The 16,061-nt window shown below is 32.4% G+C and overlaps 2 protein-coding genes across 2 annotated transcripts in view; one reads left to right on the forward strand and one right to left on the reverse strand.

The window, feature by feature from the left end:
• Positions 3,022–3,889, reverse strand: LOC105166240 (protein indeterminate-domain 16). The gene has a single exon (XM_011085535.2). The coding sequence runs from the start codon at positions 3,791–3,793 to the stop codon at positions 3,314–3,316; it is 480 nt and encodes a 159-aa protein (XP_011083837.1). The 5' UTR covers positions 3,794–3,889; the 3' UTR covers positions 3,022–3,313.
• Positions 8,887–16,061, forward strand: part of LOC105166250 (conserved oligomeric Golgi complex subunit 2) — a 10,035-nt gene continuing 2,860 nt past the window's right edge. Inside the window, exons 1-7 of the mRNA XM_011085546.2 lie at positions 8,887–9,463; positions 10,270–10,476; positions 12,502–12,838; positions 13,509–13,670; positions 13,753–13,852; positions 14,404–14,619; positions 14,731–14,839. Coding sequence (XP_011083848.1) covers positions 9,002–9,463; positions 10,270–10,476; positions 12,502–12,838; positions 13,509–13,670; positions 13,753–13,852; positions 14,404–14,619; positions 14,731–14,839 — 1,593 coding nt within the window. The 5' untranslated portion in view covers positions 8,887–9,001. The remainder of the gene's footprint in view (positions 9,464–10,269; positions 10,477–12,501; positions 12,839–13,508; positions 13,671–13,752; positions 13,853–14,403; positions 14,620–14,730; positions 14,840–16,061) is intronic.

Consider the following 16,061-nt stretch of genomic DNA (forward strand, 5'->3'; position numbering starts at 1 on the left):
ATGTAGTCATTATACAATTATGATTACTTAATATTTGTCATAATTTTTAATCACGACGGACTCAAACATATACTCGAGCAAATATAATGAAGGAGGTTGATGGTATTGATGTTGGGACATGTCAAATGGGGTGGTGGTGCACATAATAGTTGTATAGGTGATAGCTTTTAGCAAAGAGTGTCATCTTATCCAGAGATGTGTGTTGTTTTTGTGTAGGATCCCCAGACATGGATAGTGGGTGTTTGGTTTCTGGGTGAAATAAAAGCTAAAAAGTTGGGAGTACAATTGTCTACAACATATGTATCCTCCTGTCTTCTTGTTAATTGAATTGATTTACTTTTTGTTCTGATTCATTTGCCTTTTCTTTACCTCTACAACCTTCTACAAACCCTTGACTATGACTATCACAATCTCCCAATTTACTACCTCTACCCTCTCTACTTATCACCAAGATTCCATAAAATTATATTTTTACTCTCTCAGTAACAGGAGATTCAATATTTTTAGTTATTTATTTTACGGAATCTTTAAAATAGTCCTACAATTGAAAATTTTCTGCACATTTAGGCAGGTGTATTGTGAGATTTTTAAAATGGTTTAGAATTGAGAAAATTTGACATATTTAATCCTTTATTTTATGGGATTTATGGGACTAAACATGTCGAGCTTTTTCAATTTCAGGACCATTTTAAAAATCTAGTAAAGCAGAGGATTAAAAATATGGTACTGAAAGTATACATAATGTTTGAATTTGTATTTTGAGTGTTTTGTTTTGATGTTTTGGAGATAGAGAAAGAAGAATAGAGATAAATAAGTACGTGTTGGAGATACATGGTATGTCTGGATTTGTGTTTTGAGATAATTTAAAATATTTTCAAACAGTGGTGTAGGTTTGATGTTGGGATTTGAGAGAAAAAAACCACTGTTCATTGTCAAATCATATCTCTTTTATATATAAATGTGTATATAAAAAAATATTATATTTTAATATTGTCTTTTTTTAAGACAAATTATTATTTATTGTCAAATTATGTCTATTTTATATTATATATATAAGTGTGTGTATATACATTATATATATAAGTGTGTATATATATATTATATATAAAAAATTGAAAAACAAAAATCACTATTCACTATTTAGAGTACTACTATGACAAGAAATAATATCAATAATTAAATATTAAGTTGTTATTAAAGATATATCTTAAGTGATGATAATCTTGTCATAATATAATTATTAATGATAAAAATTATGCATTAAATTGCCATTATAGATAATTAATGATGCATCTATAGTGACAACACAAATATATATATATATATATGTATATATATATATATATATACTGATCATTTTGTAGTGACAATTTTTGCATGATTTGTGTGCCATTAGTTATCTCTATTGACGATGTTTACTTAAATATTGTCATTAATCATTAAAATTATAAATATTATTATGGTGACAAAATAAAAATTTCATGTCACTTAAAATATATAATTAGTGACAATTTTAATATCGTTGCTACTTTAAATTCATAATTAGCAAGCATTAAAAATATTTTTGGTTTTTTTAAAAAAAAAATGCAATTTTAGTCCTAAAAATTATAAGGGGTGAGTAATTTTGTTTTTGCGAAGTCATTTCCTAAAACAACAACAAAAATAATTAATTAATTATTTTAGTGCATGCAAACTCACTACAACTAAGAGGAATTAATTAATTTTCTCAAATCTTTATTTTTTAAATTATTTTTTTCTCACAATAGTACACACACATTACGTGTACAATATATAAATAACACTGTGTTATACGTATAATGTATACAAACGAATATAGAATATTGAAGGATTCAAACAGCTTTTTTATTACTTGAAAAATATGAAAACTTAGTACATACTATTAATATAGTATCAAATTAAGGCCTTTCAGAATTAATAACCCTTCAAAAGCGAATACCAAATTAATATTTTTTTTCTTTTTTTCTTTCCTCTCACTTTTCTCCTACTTTATTTAGCATTAATCTTTTATTTACTTAAATTTATTTTTAATTCAACCTAGTTTTATTTATTATAGACTCAATAACTACATTAGATGGCTAATTAAAAAGTTACATTTAATAATGAGAAAATCACAGTTTTGGTTTCATATGTTAGGGTCTTTTCTAATTTAATCTCATGTACTAGGATTTCTTACATTACATCTCATGATAAGTTGAAATTTTTTCTTGATGTTAGTTTTTCAGTGTGTTTTTTATTCAATAAGTGACGAAAAATATTTGAAAATGCTAACAGATCCATTAATTATTGGACGAAAAATATATGTGAAAACTCACATTCAGGAATTTTTTAGTTTAAGGAATGCAATATGAAAAAATCATACAAATTAATATGACTAAACTTAAAAAAACCCTAATATATGGGACCAAAAATTGCAAGTTACCCCTTTTATAATCAAACAAACTTAATAAATAGAAAAATTATAATTTTAGTCCTGTAATTTATGTGGGTGACATTTTTGGTCCTGCACAAATTGGTTTTCGCAATTTAGTCAATTTTGAAAATTTTCATCATTTGTCTAAAAAATTGCATGTGACTTGCATCTGAAGCAATTAAATTATAATTTTAGTCATATAGCTTAGGGAGCATTGACATTTTTTTCATGTATTAACTTAAGAGTTGGTACTTTTGACCCTGCATGAATTGATTTACAAGGCTAAAATTATAATTAAGTTGGATCATTTGCAGGTCACATAATTTTCAGATCAAAATAGTCAGGAGATGACTAAACTTGCCAAAAATCATAATATTATAGGATTGAATTATGAAAATTAATTTGTATAAGATCAAAAATTCCACCCCTAAATTACAGAACTAAAATTATAATTTTTTTAATATATTTTTGCAATTTTCTATTAATTAAAAATTGAATCGGATGCTATAAAGTGTGCAGCCGATGGTAGTCATCATAATCAGATTCTTGGAACTAGGGTGCATGAACTTTATAAATTAAGCAACAAAAAGAGAAAAAAAAGACCATCAATTCAAATGGGTTTCAAGAAATACATCTGCTGCAATAACAGTACATATGTTCAGGCTGTAAAATGTATGACAGTACCCTTTTCAACATCTTCACAATGTTGTCAAGAAACATAACATACATATCATGAGATCAAGAAAAACCATTGAAATCTCTCTCAATCCCTCCACCATACATACATTCATCCATGCAATAACATCCCTAATAACTCATGTGTGTAATACACAACTCCCAAATCCTTATTTTTCCCAAACAAGAACGTCTATTGCGTTCTTGTTAAGGTCTAAACTTCTGCCTGCACGACAAGCAAGTGATCTCGACGCACGTCGGGTCCGTCGTGTCGATGGCCCTCTCTTTCACACGCTCCGCCCTCTCGACCTCCTCCCTCGCCCTCTCCCACAAGCTGCGCGCCCGGGCGAACTCGGACTGCGCTAACTCCATCTCCCTCTTCGTCATCTCCATCACGCGCTCCGCGTAGGCCTTCTCCATCGCCGCCAGCCGGATTTGCTCGGCCGCCTCCCACTTCAGGGCGTCGGCCGTGTTGCGGTCGCGAGCTTTTCTTAGTAGGGAACGTTCCGATGGTGGCTTGATTGGTGTGACGCTAATCGACAATCGTAGGTCCAGCGACAGATGGTCGATGGACGAGTCGTACGGACCGGCCGACGGAGGCCAACATGGAGGTTGTGAGGAAGAAGACGGCGGAGCATGAGAGAATAGCTGCATTTCTTGATGGTGGTGGTCGGAGAAATACGACATTGATGGCCGGGCGGGGTGTAATAAAGTTAGGGTTGTAAGGAAGAAAACGAAGGGCAGATATATATACACATATAGGGATAATTGATTGGGGCTCCGAGGGAGATTGAATTTTCTACTGTAATTCTTGTTTTATATATATATATATATATATATATAAATTATATCATCAATTTTATTTAAAAAATATTATATATATTAATCGGAATGAAAAATATAATAGAAATCGCAATAAAAAATACAATCGGATCGTAAAGGGCTAAGTAAGAAAAAACATGGGTAGTTTTCCCCATGCAAAAAGGACCGGGGACCAACAATATGTTAGTATCATCATCATCATCATCATCATCATAGGTACCCTGATTTTAAACATCTTGCATGATCCTATGAATGGATCTTCGGACTAGATTTTTTCCCTTTTTTTATTTTCATATTTTTGGGGTTTGTGATTTGAGCAACTTGTAGGTTTGTTAGTTAATTACATGAGAAATTAGGGTGATCTAATTCCAATATAGACATATGTATGATGTAAATAGGACTAAAAAAATAAATCGTGTGTAATGGACATTAATTTGATTTTTTTTAGTTTATGTCCGGTCGAGTTTGATTATATTGATAAAAGATGATATATATATATATATATTAATAAGAATATTAAATTACTCAGATTTGAGGGTACAATAAGTTTGATTTTGAATGTTTTAACTTCCATTGTTAATATGCAATTGAAATATAAGTTCAAGCTTGATAAATAATAATTAATCAAATTAAATTATTCGACTCAAATCATTAATTCATGTATAATTCTATATCATTTTGTTGAATTATTAATAGTTTTTTTTTTTTGTGAAAATATAAGATGCCAACATGCATCAAAAAGTAGAATTGAATTATTAATTGTCAATAAACCAAATTGTTGCAGATTTTAATTTACGTAGGAACTAAATTTAGTTTCTACGAATTATACTAAACTCCAAGTTTATTTCTACTCTCTCTTTGTATCCATATGTAGGGGGAAGAGAATTGTAATGATCCTTTCATGTTCTATGTTCATGATGATGATGTCACACATATTGATTACATATCATCAATTTGAATGGTTTATAAATCTTAAATTCTTCTTCCTTAATAAAGAATCTTTTTTTAAATAAATTTGTGAGGTTTCAATCAGAACAAATCGTACTTTTTAAATAACAAACATTGATTTATCGCACGTTGCATCATGTAGATATGTAGGAATGGGGTTATATGCCTGTTCCATACCCACACTTGAGGATTAATATGTGTTATCATGTATGCATCCCATATTAATTACAAATAATAAATTTGAGTTGCTTATAACTTTAAACGCCTCATCTCCGTAGCAAAGTGTATTTTAAAAAGCAATCAGTTAGAGTCTAGTTCAAATGATGGAATATAGATCGTGTCAAAGATAAAAAATTTGAGCGACTTATAAATTTTAAGGCTTTTTTAATGACAAACTCGCGCAATCTAATGAAAAAAATGAATAATACTTCATACAACGAACCATCAATAAGATAATTGTATGCTGCATCAGCTCATTTTCATAAAACTTGTACGAAATGAAACCAAACTTCCTAAAAAAACGATTCAACAAAAAGCACATAAATGAAATAATTATTGATGATTTAATAATTGAGTTGAAGATTTCCTCCATAAAATAAAGTATAATATATTGAAGGAGCAATAATTACAAAAGCACGTGCAGCGTGCGTGCTTTGTTTTTTGGGGCCTTTTTAATTTTTATAGGGCTTTAATGGATGGTGGGCCTAAGGCTGTCGGCCCTGTTGCCTATAATGTTAAAAAGCTATCAATATTTTTCAGCACATAAAGCCCAGATTGGCACGTGGGAGCCCCTCTTAAGCCCATCATTCTCCTAATTTTCCTCAATTAGTTTTACACCCTTTGGATCACTCTTCTTTAATCATATGGGGTGCAGGATTTTCTGTGCACAAAATCTTGTTGGCACGTGCCAGCCAGTTAGGCTTTCCACTTTTCATACCCAATTGGGTTCAGGGCCACAGGGTAAATAAAGACATTCTAGAAACAAATTAAATCGAGTCGAATATATTATTATTTGAATAATTATTAAATTTAAAATTTTGAATTTGAATTTACTTTGATTTTAATCAAATTAAGTTTGGACGAGTTTTAGTTGAGTTCGACTCGAATTGAACTCGAATAATTTGATGTTATTAAGTATATTTTGTTATTCTTTTGATAATAAGATCGAACTCGATTCCAACAAAAAAAATCATCCGACGAAATTTAAATTGGAGTTCGATTTGTTAAATTAACGAATCAAATTCAAACGAATAAATTACTATTTGATTCCAAATAAAATATCAAGTAATTTGAATAATTTTGATACCAAAGTTTTATCATTAATGTTATTTTGATATTTGAATAATTATAAATGATGGAATTAGTATTAAGTTTACTATTAATGTTATTTCAATACTTCGTTGGTGCTTTTACATTTGTTTTTCTAGTATTTCTTTAATGTAATGAATTTTACTCTCATATATATATTGAAATAAAATAATAATAAATATATTAAAAAATAATAAATTTTAATCAATATATTTTGTCTTTGTTACGCCAATTTGAATCGAGGGACATGGGTTGAATAAGATGGGGAGATAGGGACTTAGCTTTTTCATTTTCTTTTTTTTTTAAACAAAAGTTATTTGAGATGATAGTGTTATAAAAACAAAATGATAATACTTATATATATATATATATATATACTAGCTTTCGCTCCACGTCGTATTTATGTGTATATAATAAATGATATTTTATATTTTAAAATATATTACAATTTAGAATAAGATATGTAAATCGACACATTAAAACATGCCGAAACTGGAATTTTTTGGATCACAAAAGATTAGTATAATTGTATCGATGTTGCAATATTTTGTGTCTATATTACATCCTTTTTTTTTTAATAATATAATTTAAGATTAAGAAAAAAAAAATAGTACATCCATGTTAAATCTAACATTTTATGTCTATAGCACCTCTTTTATGTATATAGTATGGATAGATATAAAAGCTAGAAAGTTAGCAATGTGTCAAAAAAGCCCTTTCCAATTTTATGTTTTATAAAAGTTGTTTTTGAGTGTTTGTTTAACTTTTCAACTTCAAAAAATAAAAAACACTATTGTGTTAGAGAAGATGGAAACACCTTATAAAGGGTTTTTAAGTTCTCTAAATAATCAAACATGATTGTTAAATATTCTGGCCGTATAAGGTTAAAATAGTCTTTTCTGAAAACTCCTTTTGAAATTTTATTGTTTTTCAAATATATTTTATTTAGTATGCTTCTAATTCGTTTTACATACATTTTTTTTATTGTACTATAAATTTTAAAATTTTCTAAGAATTATTATTCTTTTAAAAAATAAAAACTGTTGCAGATGCTTTTACAAAAATGGGAAGGTAGGATGTGGCGCTCCATAGACCGGTCAAGGAATGTTGTGCATTGTACCATACATGCTGGCTAGGGATATATGTAGCTAACTTATCGCTAGAAAAAAAAAAGTAAAAAAAAATCAAAGTTTAATCACATATGGCTCAACACGCAAACTAACACAAAAGTACATTTAGTCTCTCTAAACACTTTGCAAAACTGCAAACTCATATTGTAATTATAACAATATCCAACTTTAACCACTAAACTACAACAATGTCTAATTATATGTGATGTAGGTCGCGCGAAATTAGGATTTCCGGGTCGGATCGATAGGTCGGATCGCTGGGTTGAGGTCGACGATTCCCTCTTTCGAGCTACCTGTTGTGGATCCTGAGAACACAGCAAACAGAAGACTAGCCGAGAAGCCCTCGGTGATGACCCTCCGATGCTTAAGTTAGAAAAGGTGGGGTCGAAAATATAATAACGAGATCGAGTGAGATCACAAATGTGACGGTAAAATGAAGTGGTGAAGAACCTGTTTGAATAATCATAAATGAGGCTATTTATACTTGTACGGTACCCTTTACTTACGTGACACATGGCACCAATGAGGGCGAGCCACGTCACCTCCTATAAAGACTTGCTGTCGCCACTGCTGCACCTGCACAAGGGGCCCCACACGCGCTGTCATTATATACATAAAAAGAGGGTGAAAAATATAGGGGTATTTTGATAATTATGTGATTTTCCTTATTAATATAGGACTAAACAAGCAGATCAGGAACATATACTTTTGATAAAAATTCAAATTCATATATTATATATAGCAATATTCGATTTTAATCACTGAATCAAAACGATAAATGATGTGTGATAGTCATAATATTTAGTTCATGTGTTATGTCAATCCAAGAATATTTGGTCTCGGGTAGTTTCCTATTATTTTGTCCAAATGTGTGTAGTCCCTTTGCTACGTGACACACCATATATCAAAATACATGGTTTTGTTTTGATTCGAGGAGATATTTTTACTTCTAAAATGGCTTCAAATTATGATCCAACATTTTCCTTTTTGTTTATCAAAGATTTCATTAAAATTTTACTTGATACCACTGTCCGAATATATATATATATATATATATATGAAAATAATAGTTTAATTTAAGAAATATTTTAGAGCTAATTCTTTAAAATCAAATTAGTTTTCAAAATTTTTATTATTGTAAACAAAATTATTAAAAAACAATTTTGAATAGCCATTCATTTTGACTTTATTCTTTTTTATTCAATTAGATTTAAAATTTTAAATTACGTACACCACAACGTGTGTTTCAATTACTAATGCTATTATTTAAGTTGGAGGACGTTAAGAATCTAACTTGATATGTATTATGTAAATATACAAAAATACCCTCCTGTTTTATCAGAAATGGCATCACCTACCGAGTCTTGGGTCCAAGATATTCTTGATAGGTTGGATCCTGAATTTTGACATATCTGGCTTGAGTCCGGGGTTCTAAGAAGTTCTTGGCACCCAACCCGTTGCTGTTCCAACAGTATTATCAATCATGCATTTATCCGGCCCAAATTTGAGTCTGATTACAGTAAGGTGGATATCCGGCCCACTTTAGCTTCCCTTACCCTCTATCGCCCAAATAAGAGTCGCTTGTTTCAAACTCACAAGAGAAGAATAGTCGCATTCGGAGCATCCTGCAAATTTGCTGAGGCTTAACCCCCTCAGATCTCAGTTTCTTCAGCATTAGATTTCTCCAATGGCAACGGATCTGCACTCTCCACTGCCAAAATCGGCGACGGATTTGTTCGGTGATCCGATAGAGGACACCCACCCCTTATGGCTCAACCCATCCAAATTCTCCGACCCGGAATTCGACCCGGAATCATACATCTCGGATCTCCGGACGTTCGTCCCCTTCGACACACTCCGTTCGGAGCTCCGTTCGCATTTAGGCGCCCTCAAGCACGAGCTTGTTGAGCTGATAAACCGTGATTATGTGGATTTCGTCAGTCTTAGCACCAAGCTCGTCGACGTGGATGCTGCTGTGGTGCGGATGCGGGCGCCGCTCTTAGAGGTCAAAGAGAAGATCTTGGCCTTCCGTGGCTCGGTCGAGGGTTCGTTGACGGCGCTGCAGAGCCGGCTCAAGCAGCGGGCTCAGGCCAATGAGGCGCGGGAGGTGTTGGAGTTGTTGCTGGATACGTTTCATGTTGTTTCTAAGGTGTGATTTACTTGTTTCAAGTTATGTTGATGTTGGAAATGCGGAATATGCATGAGTTCTAAGTTGTAATGTGATTGTGTATCTGGTACCAAATCAATCCGGTGCACTTATTTTGTTGGGGAAATTTCTTAACTGATGTTCTTTGATCTCTCCTTTTTAGTCTTCCGGCCGATAATGATGTAATGATGGCTGCTTTGATCACTAATTTTCAAATCATGCATGTAAGTACCCATAGTTATGGCCAAGCCAGCAGGAAACACGTTTTCTTGATTAGTTATTTAACTGAAGCATCTCTTAAGACGATGCATTGTTTTAAGCTACTATTGTTCTATCTGCGGATTGACACTGATGTATTCACAATTGCACCCAATCAATCACAAGGAAAATGGTTTTTGGTAAGTTGTTTGCTTAGTATTATTATCATGCTTATTATTTTGAATGAGAGAACTTTCAGCTTTAAGAGTCAATCTCTTACTGGTGAGTTGTTTACTGCACCTATCTAATTGATGCCTAAATACTACTGCTTACCTCAGCTTTAAGTTCTATCTGGTCCTTAACAATTATGGAACTAAGATTAATTTCTCCAGGAGACTGTAGAGATTTTTAATTCTATGTAGTCATACGTGTTTTCTGCTTCATATGATATGGGACATCTTGGTTGGGGCTCATTCGCTTGGACTATGTAAATGGCAGATGACACAAAAAAGAGAGAAAAGACAACTTAAGTTTTCAGCCATTGTTTTGCTCTAGTTCTTTCATTGCTTCAGTGCTTGTATTCGATGAAAGTTCACATTATACTGGTTCAGGTTGAAAAGTTGATAAAAGAGCTGCCTACTGTCCCGGCTGATTGGTCCAGTGGAACACTGAACTCTACAGAGAAGGGTCAATTAAGCAATGGCATCTCCTTTCAACATGCAGAAAATGGAGCAAACCTCAGGGAGACGCAAAGCATGCTTCTGGAGAGAATTGCCAGTGAAATGAATAGGCTGAAGTTCTATATCGCCCAGGCACAGGTCTATCTTGCTCAATCCTCATATTAGGGGCTTATGTTGTAATGTTAGTTGATATATGCTTTATACTATTCTTTCATGTTAATATCATGATTTTAATACTAACATACTATCATTATTCTTCACTTTACGTTGTGCAACTTATCACCTGTTCAACTATTTGTTTCTTCATGTGGTTCTCTTCTATAGTTTATGTCTAACATATATTGGTGTTTTGGCAAATTTCCAATTTCTGAGCTATTCATGACTGAATCAGCTCAAGTTTTCTTGAACAAGTTGTAGCTTTGGACACTAGCCACTAGTTCATGTAGCAAAGATGATCCTAATGTTTTTTTAAATTTATATAATATATACATTTTTAATACTATGTAGTTGTTATGAAGCTTTATTTTTTCTCTTTGGAGCTATATTCATGTACACTTATTTTAAAAATAATTAAACTTTAACAAAATTATACAAAATCATTATATAGTGCTTATTTTATTGATATCATACACATGTACAGCATATTTTATGATCTACATATCACGAATAAATATATTTCACATAATATCATATTTATACTAATAGTATGTTAAATGTTATATAGATTATATACTATATATGCACTACATTTTGCATCAATGCTACAAATATAATATGTTGTATTCTGCCAATATGGGTAATGTTACATTATATTATTAAGATTTATACACATAACAGCCCTATATGATAGAGAAATGTTAATTTAGATAACTTATATCATAATTCACTCCATGTCATATTAAAGTTCCCATATGATTACATAAGAAGCTTTAGATATGTGTTAAAAAAATTGAAAAGTTTGTGTAGCTTAGACTACTGCCCTGGAATATAGTTGTCAAGAGTTAATAATCAATTATTAATTTAAATGGGATATACTTTTGGAACAAAATTTCTATTTTAGAAAATAGAGCCTTTTGGGATGTTCAGAAAAGAAATAGGAGTGCTAAATTTGGACAGAGGGACTTCTTCTGTGTGTTGTACTACTGGGGTATGGGGGACATAGATGAGCTTCAGCACTTTATTCTATTTTCACTTAATTCCCACTAATGAGCTTTCCTTTTAGTAGAATTGGGTTTTGTTTGGGAAATCGTCATTCCCTAGAGTCATCACTGGGTTGGTCCTATCAACAGTTTGAGCCGCAAGCCATAGTATTCTGTGTGCTTTCAGAGGCAATTGAAGATTAAGCACAACATATTCATAATCTTTCAGAGTACTTATATGAGAGCTTGAGAACTTGGTGCTAATAATATTTTCCTAGATAAATATTTATGCATTTAACATATTGCTAATTGAATGAGCTGTAGATTGTGAATGTTGATCCATAATACACTGTATAAATCACTAAAATACTAGTATTGACAGTTTCAAACTTTTCAAAATTTTTCCAGTTCAACTTCCCTGAACTTTTCCTGTCAATTTTTGGTACTACTTTTTGTTGGATTAATAGGATGAACAAAATTATCTAAACTATGATTACATAATAGTAAAAAAATGTACAGGTGTTAGCGATGCATTGTGGAAAATTTACCCTACCTTCAGCTTCTTGCCACTTGAAACTTAGACATTATGGGTATCTTTTACAGAATTCCTGTCATCTAAGTACCTGAAATTTGGAACGTTGAATAAATATGACCTGAGAAACCACTAATGTTTCTCTAAACAACTATGCCACTGTTTTAGGGCACAAGAAGTACAAGATTCTAATAGATGTGCTATAATACCAAAAGAGTTGTCAAATAAAATTGCTTGTACCTCAAGTTAGTTTACATTGAAGCTGTTTCTCTTAAAAAATTGTTCCATTCTCCTTGTGTTATTCTTTTTTCATACTAAGTACGTCAAATTGGCAGTCAAGGAATGTCTGATCCCTGAAAGCCGATAATGCGTTTCAATATGTGATATATCTTGCACTTCACCATTTTTAGCATTGACAACATCCATATATGTTATTCAATTTGAGAAGTCTGGAATACTTATCCTGATTCATTCTCTATAACGGCAGTACAGAATATGCCTTTCATTGATAACATGAAAAAGAGGATTCAGAATGCTAGCTTGTTACTGGATACGAGCTTGGGACACTGTTTTGTAGATGGACTGGAGAACAGGGATGCAAATGCAATATACAATTGTTTGCGCGCATATGCTGCTATTGATAATACCAGCAGTGCAGAAGAAATTTTTCGCTCAACTGTTGTTGCACCATTCACACAGAAAGTTATCCCTCATAGCTCGTCTGGAGTTGTTGGTGGGTCATCTGGAGATGAGCTTGAGCAAGACTATGAAAGAATTAAGCGCTACATTGAAGATGATTGTAAATTTCTCTTGGAAATATCTTCAACAGGTATGCTTGTTATTTCAGTGACAATAAAGCAATATTCGGAATGCATTTCCTGAATTTTTCATGTTGGACTGGGTCTATTAAAGAAATTCTATTTTTCCTCAGTTGACTTCTATATTAGACTTAATTCAGGTGGCTAGTATCGCAGAGTAGAAATGAGCTATGGGTTACTGTTACAAATATTAAATATTAAATGGTTTTCCTCTTTATTAGTTTAAACATTTAAATGAAATAGTCATTCAACATGTGAGCAAAGCTAGGCCTCACCAAAGCTCTAAGTTTGAATCTAAACGCCGCCTGTTTATAAATAAGAGTGTCACATGCTAGGCTTAATAAAAAGAATATTACTTGCACGTGCTGAGGTATGTTAGAGCTAATTTTAAGTAATTCTCCTCTGTATTAGCTTAAGTTTTAGATAAAGTGGTAATTCAACAGCTAAAATTTTATACGTTGTCCAAATGCTTTGCGTTTTTTTCATATCCCAATGCTTTGCTGTTTTAAAATTTTCCTTGTCTGTGTAAATGTAGGGTATTTCCTGTGTGTCTGTGTATGCATTACGACTAGCATTTTGAAATGCTTAATAGTTATATCTTTCCTCATACAATAAAGTCAGTAAAATACTCAAATTTCCTCATACTTGCTTATTATTTTATGTGAATATGAATATTTGCAGAAAATTCAGGTCTACATGTATTTAGCTTTCAGGCGAATTCTATTCTCAAAGAGATTTTATCAGCCATCCAAAAAGGAAAACCTGGGGCGTTCTCTCCCGGAAGGCCCACAGAGTTCCTGAAAAACTACAAATCAAGCCTAGATTTCTTGGCCTATTTAGAAGGTAGCAGAGAAATTTTAAACACCTGAATTGTATTCGTACTCTGGTATTCTATCTGCTCATGTTTTTTTCTTTATCATGCAAGGTTATTGTCCCTCCAGATCTGCAGTTGCTAAATTTCGGCAAGAGGCAGTGTATATAGAGTTCATGAAGCAGTGGAATACTGGGGTGTATTTCTCTTTGAGGTGTGCATCACAATTTTTTTTTTACATAAATTACAGCTATCTCCCTAAAAGATTTGGCATAATTGTGAAAAACCCCCTTGTTGTTTTGGGAATACCCCCTTGTAGCTCCTACTTGATGTGGATATTATAACATTTATTTTTAAAAAAAAAAAGTTTGACAAAATGGAAAAAAGAACTCAAGGGGGTTAAAAAAGATAATCCATAGCATATATTAGTCCATAAAAATAATGTAGAAAATTCTAAATAATATATAAAACTTTAATTCATTAATTCAAAAAGGCATTTTTGCCCATTCACCACAAATTGGATGGAAACTATCACACCCTAACGGAATGTAATGGGCTCGTTGTTAGATAGATGTTAAAATCGGGGGCACTTGTAATTTCCCAAACATCGAGGTGCTATTTGTACTAAAGTTCAAAGGAGGTGGTTGTAATTTACCCATTCTTTTAATATCCGATGCTGCCATGGCCTTTTTAACCTTGAGAAGGCGATAGAAGTAATAAAAATAATGAAATGTATAGAGTAAAGCTGTTGTTTCCTCACCTCAGGTTTCAGGAGATAGCTGGGGCTTTGGATTCTGCACTTATGACAACTACTCTCATACCGTCTCAGAGCTCATCCTCAGACCAGGAACATTCTCATACCTTAGTATTGAAACAAAGTATTTCCCTTATGGAATCGTTGAGATTATGCTGGAGAGATGATGTTTTTATCATTTCTTGCTCCGACAAGTTTTTACGTTTATTTTTACAACTTCTTTCAAGGTCAGTATGTTTATTTAGTGTGGGCAAGAAATTTCATACTTTTGATGTTAGGATTTTGGCCCGAATAATCATGCTCACTTTGGAAAAATCCCAACTTTGTTATTGATGTAGGTACTCAAACTGGTTATCAGCTGGATTGAATGCTCGCAAAAGTGGTAATGCAAATGCCAATTATGGATCTGAATGGGCTTTTGCTGCTACCCCAGATGATCTTCTCTATGTACGTATCTCATGGATCAGATGCTTTCTATGTGGATTGATATTGTCAAGATTACCACTACATTCTGATTTCGTTTCTTTAGTGCCTTATTACTTTGTTTTATTGTTATCTCCATGCTTACTATGTCAAATTAGGAATTATATTGTTATGGTAAAATCATTGTCATAATGGAATAAGACCTAAAACTTTTACATTTTTGCTGAGCTCAACTGTCAACAACACCGCCCCCCCCCCCAACCCCCCCCCCCCCCCCAAGAAAAAAAGAAATATATATATATATATATATATAATTTTTTCCCCTTATAACATACAATGAAGCTTCTAGGTATGAATTCACTTGCCACCTTTGAAAGAGTGAAGTGTACTGTCTCGTGTTTTGGTCCAATAAACCATTTTCAAACCTGCTAAGTCATCACATTTTGTCATGTATAGAAATGTGAAAGGTAATGGGAAAGCCGAAAAAGTGAAATGTGAAGGCTTCCTGTAGAAGATAGAATCAATTTAAATTACTTTTGGTACGGATCAATTGCATTTGCTGGTGTGGCTCCTTTTCTTTGAGATCCATTTGGAGTTGATGAATCTGGATGGGTTATATAGTACAAACAGGAGGAATGAACAATAATCTAACTTGTTTGTTGTATTTAGAGTTGCACTGTCTGTAGATAGCTGGAGTTTGCCATCTAGTCTTCTCTCTCCTATGCTCCATCCTTTGCTTGGTAGTACTCTTTTTGGCTCTAAATTTATTTCTTTATCGCTATGTCTGCCGTCTGCCTTCCCAAATCAAGCTCTCCTTTATGAATTATGAATTATTGCAGTGCAGTTATTGATGCTGATCTCAAAAAATATTCTTACTCTGATAGAGAGATTTTAAAACTACCAGGTCACCTACTTAACTTTCTTAATTTGAAAATGTAATTAAAATGCTCTTAGGTCTCATCACATACAAAACAAATGATATGCTGCTCTGTGACACAATCTATTAACCTGACTCTTGATTGCTTGCATACCATTTCCTTTACTTGTTAAAGTTGGACCTTAACCAATAATAGAAAAATAATTATAACTTTGTAAATTTGAGGTAGGAGTTTTAAATGTTGGCTTTATCAGATTTTAGACATTGATATTTTTCTCGACGAAAACATGAACACGTGTAATATTTGGAATCTAGTGAACTTTGAATTCCAAGACATTGATATTCTTTCCTTTTCCTTTTGTTCAATTT

The sequence above is a fragment of the Sesamum indicum genome, linkage group LG1 (assembly GCF_000512975.1).
Source record: "Sesamum indicum cultivar Zhongzhi No. 13 linkage group LG1, S_indicum_v1.0, whole genome shotgun sequence".
Taxonomy (NCBI): Eukaryota; Viridiplantae; Streptophyta; class Magnoliopsida; order Lamiales; family Pedaliaceae; genus Sesamum; species Sesamum indicum.

Excerpts from the sequence above, each read along its gene's own strand:
- LOC105166240 (XM_011085535.2), bottom strand. The coding sequence starts at position 3,793 with ATGTCGTATTTCTCCGACCACCACCATCAAGAAATGCAGCTATTCTCT.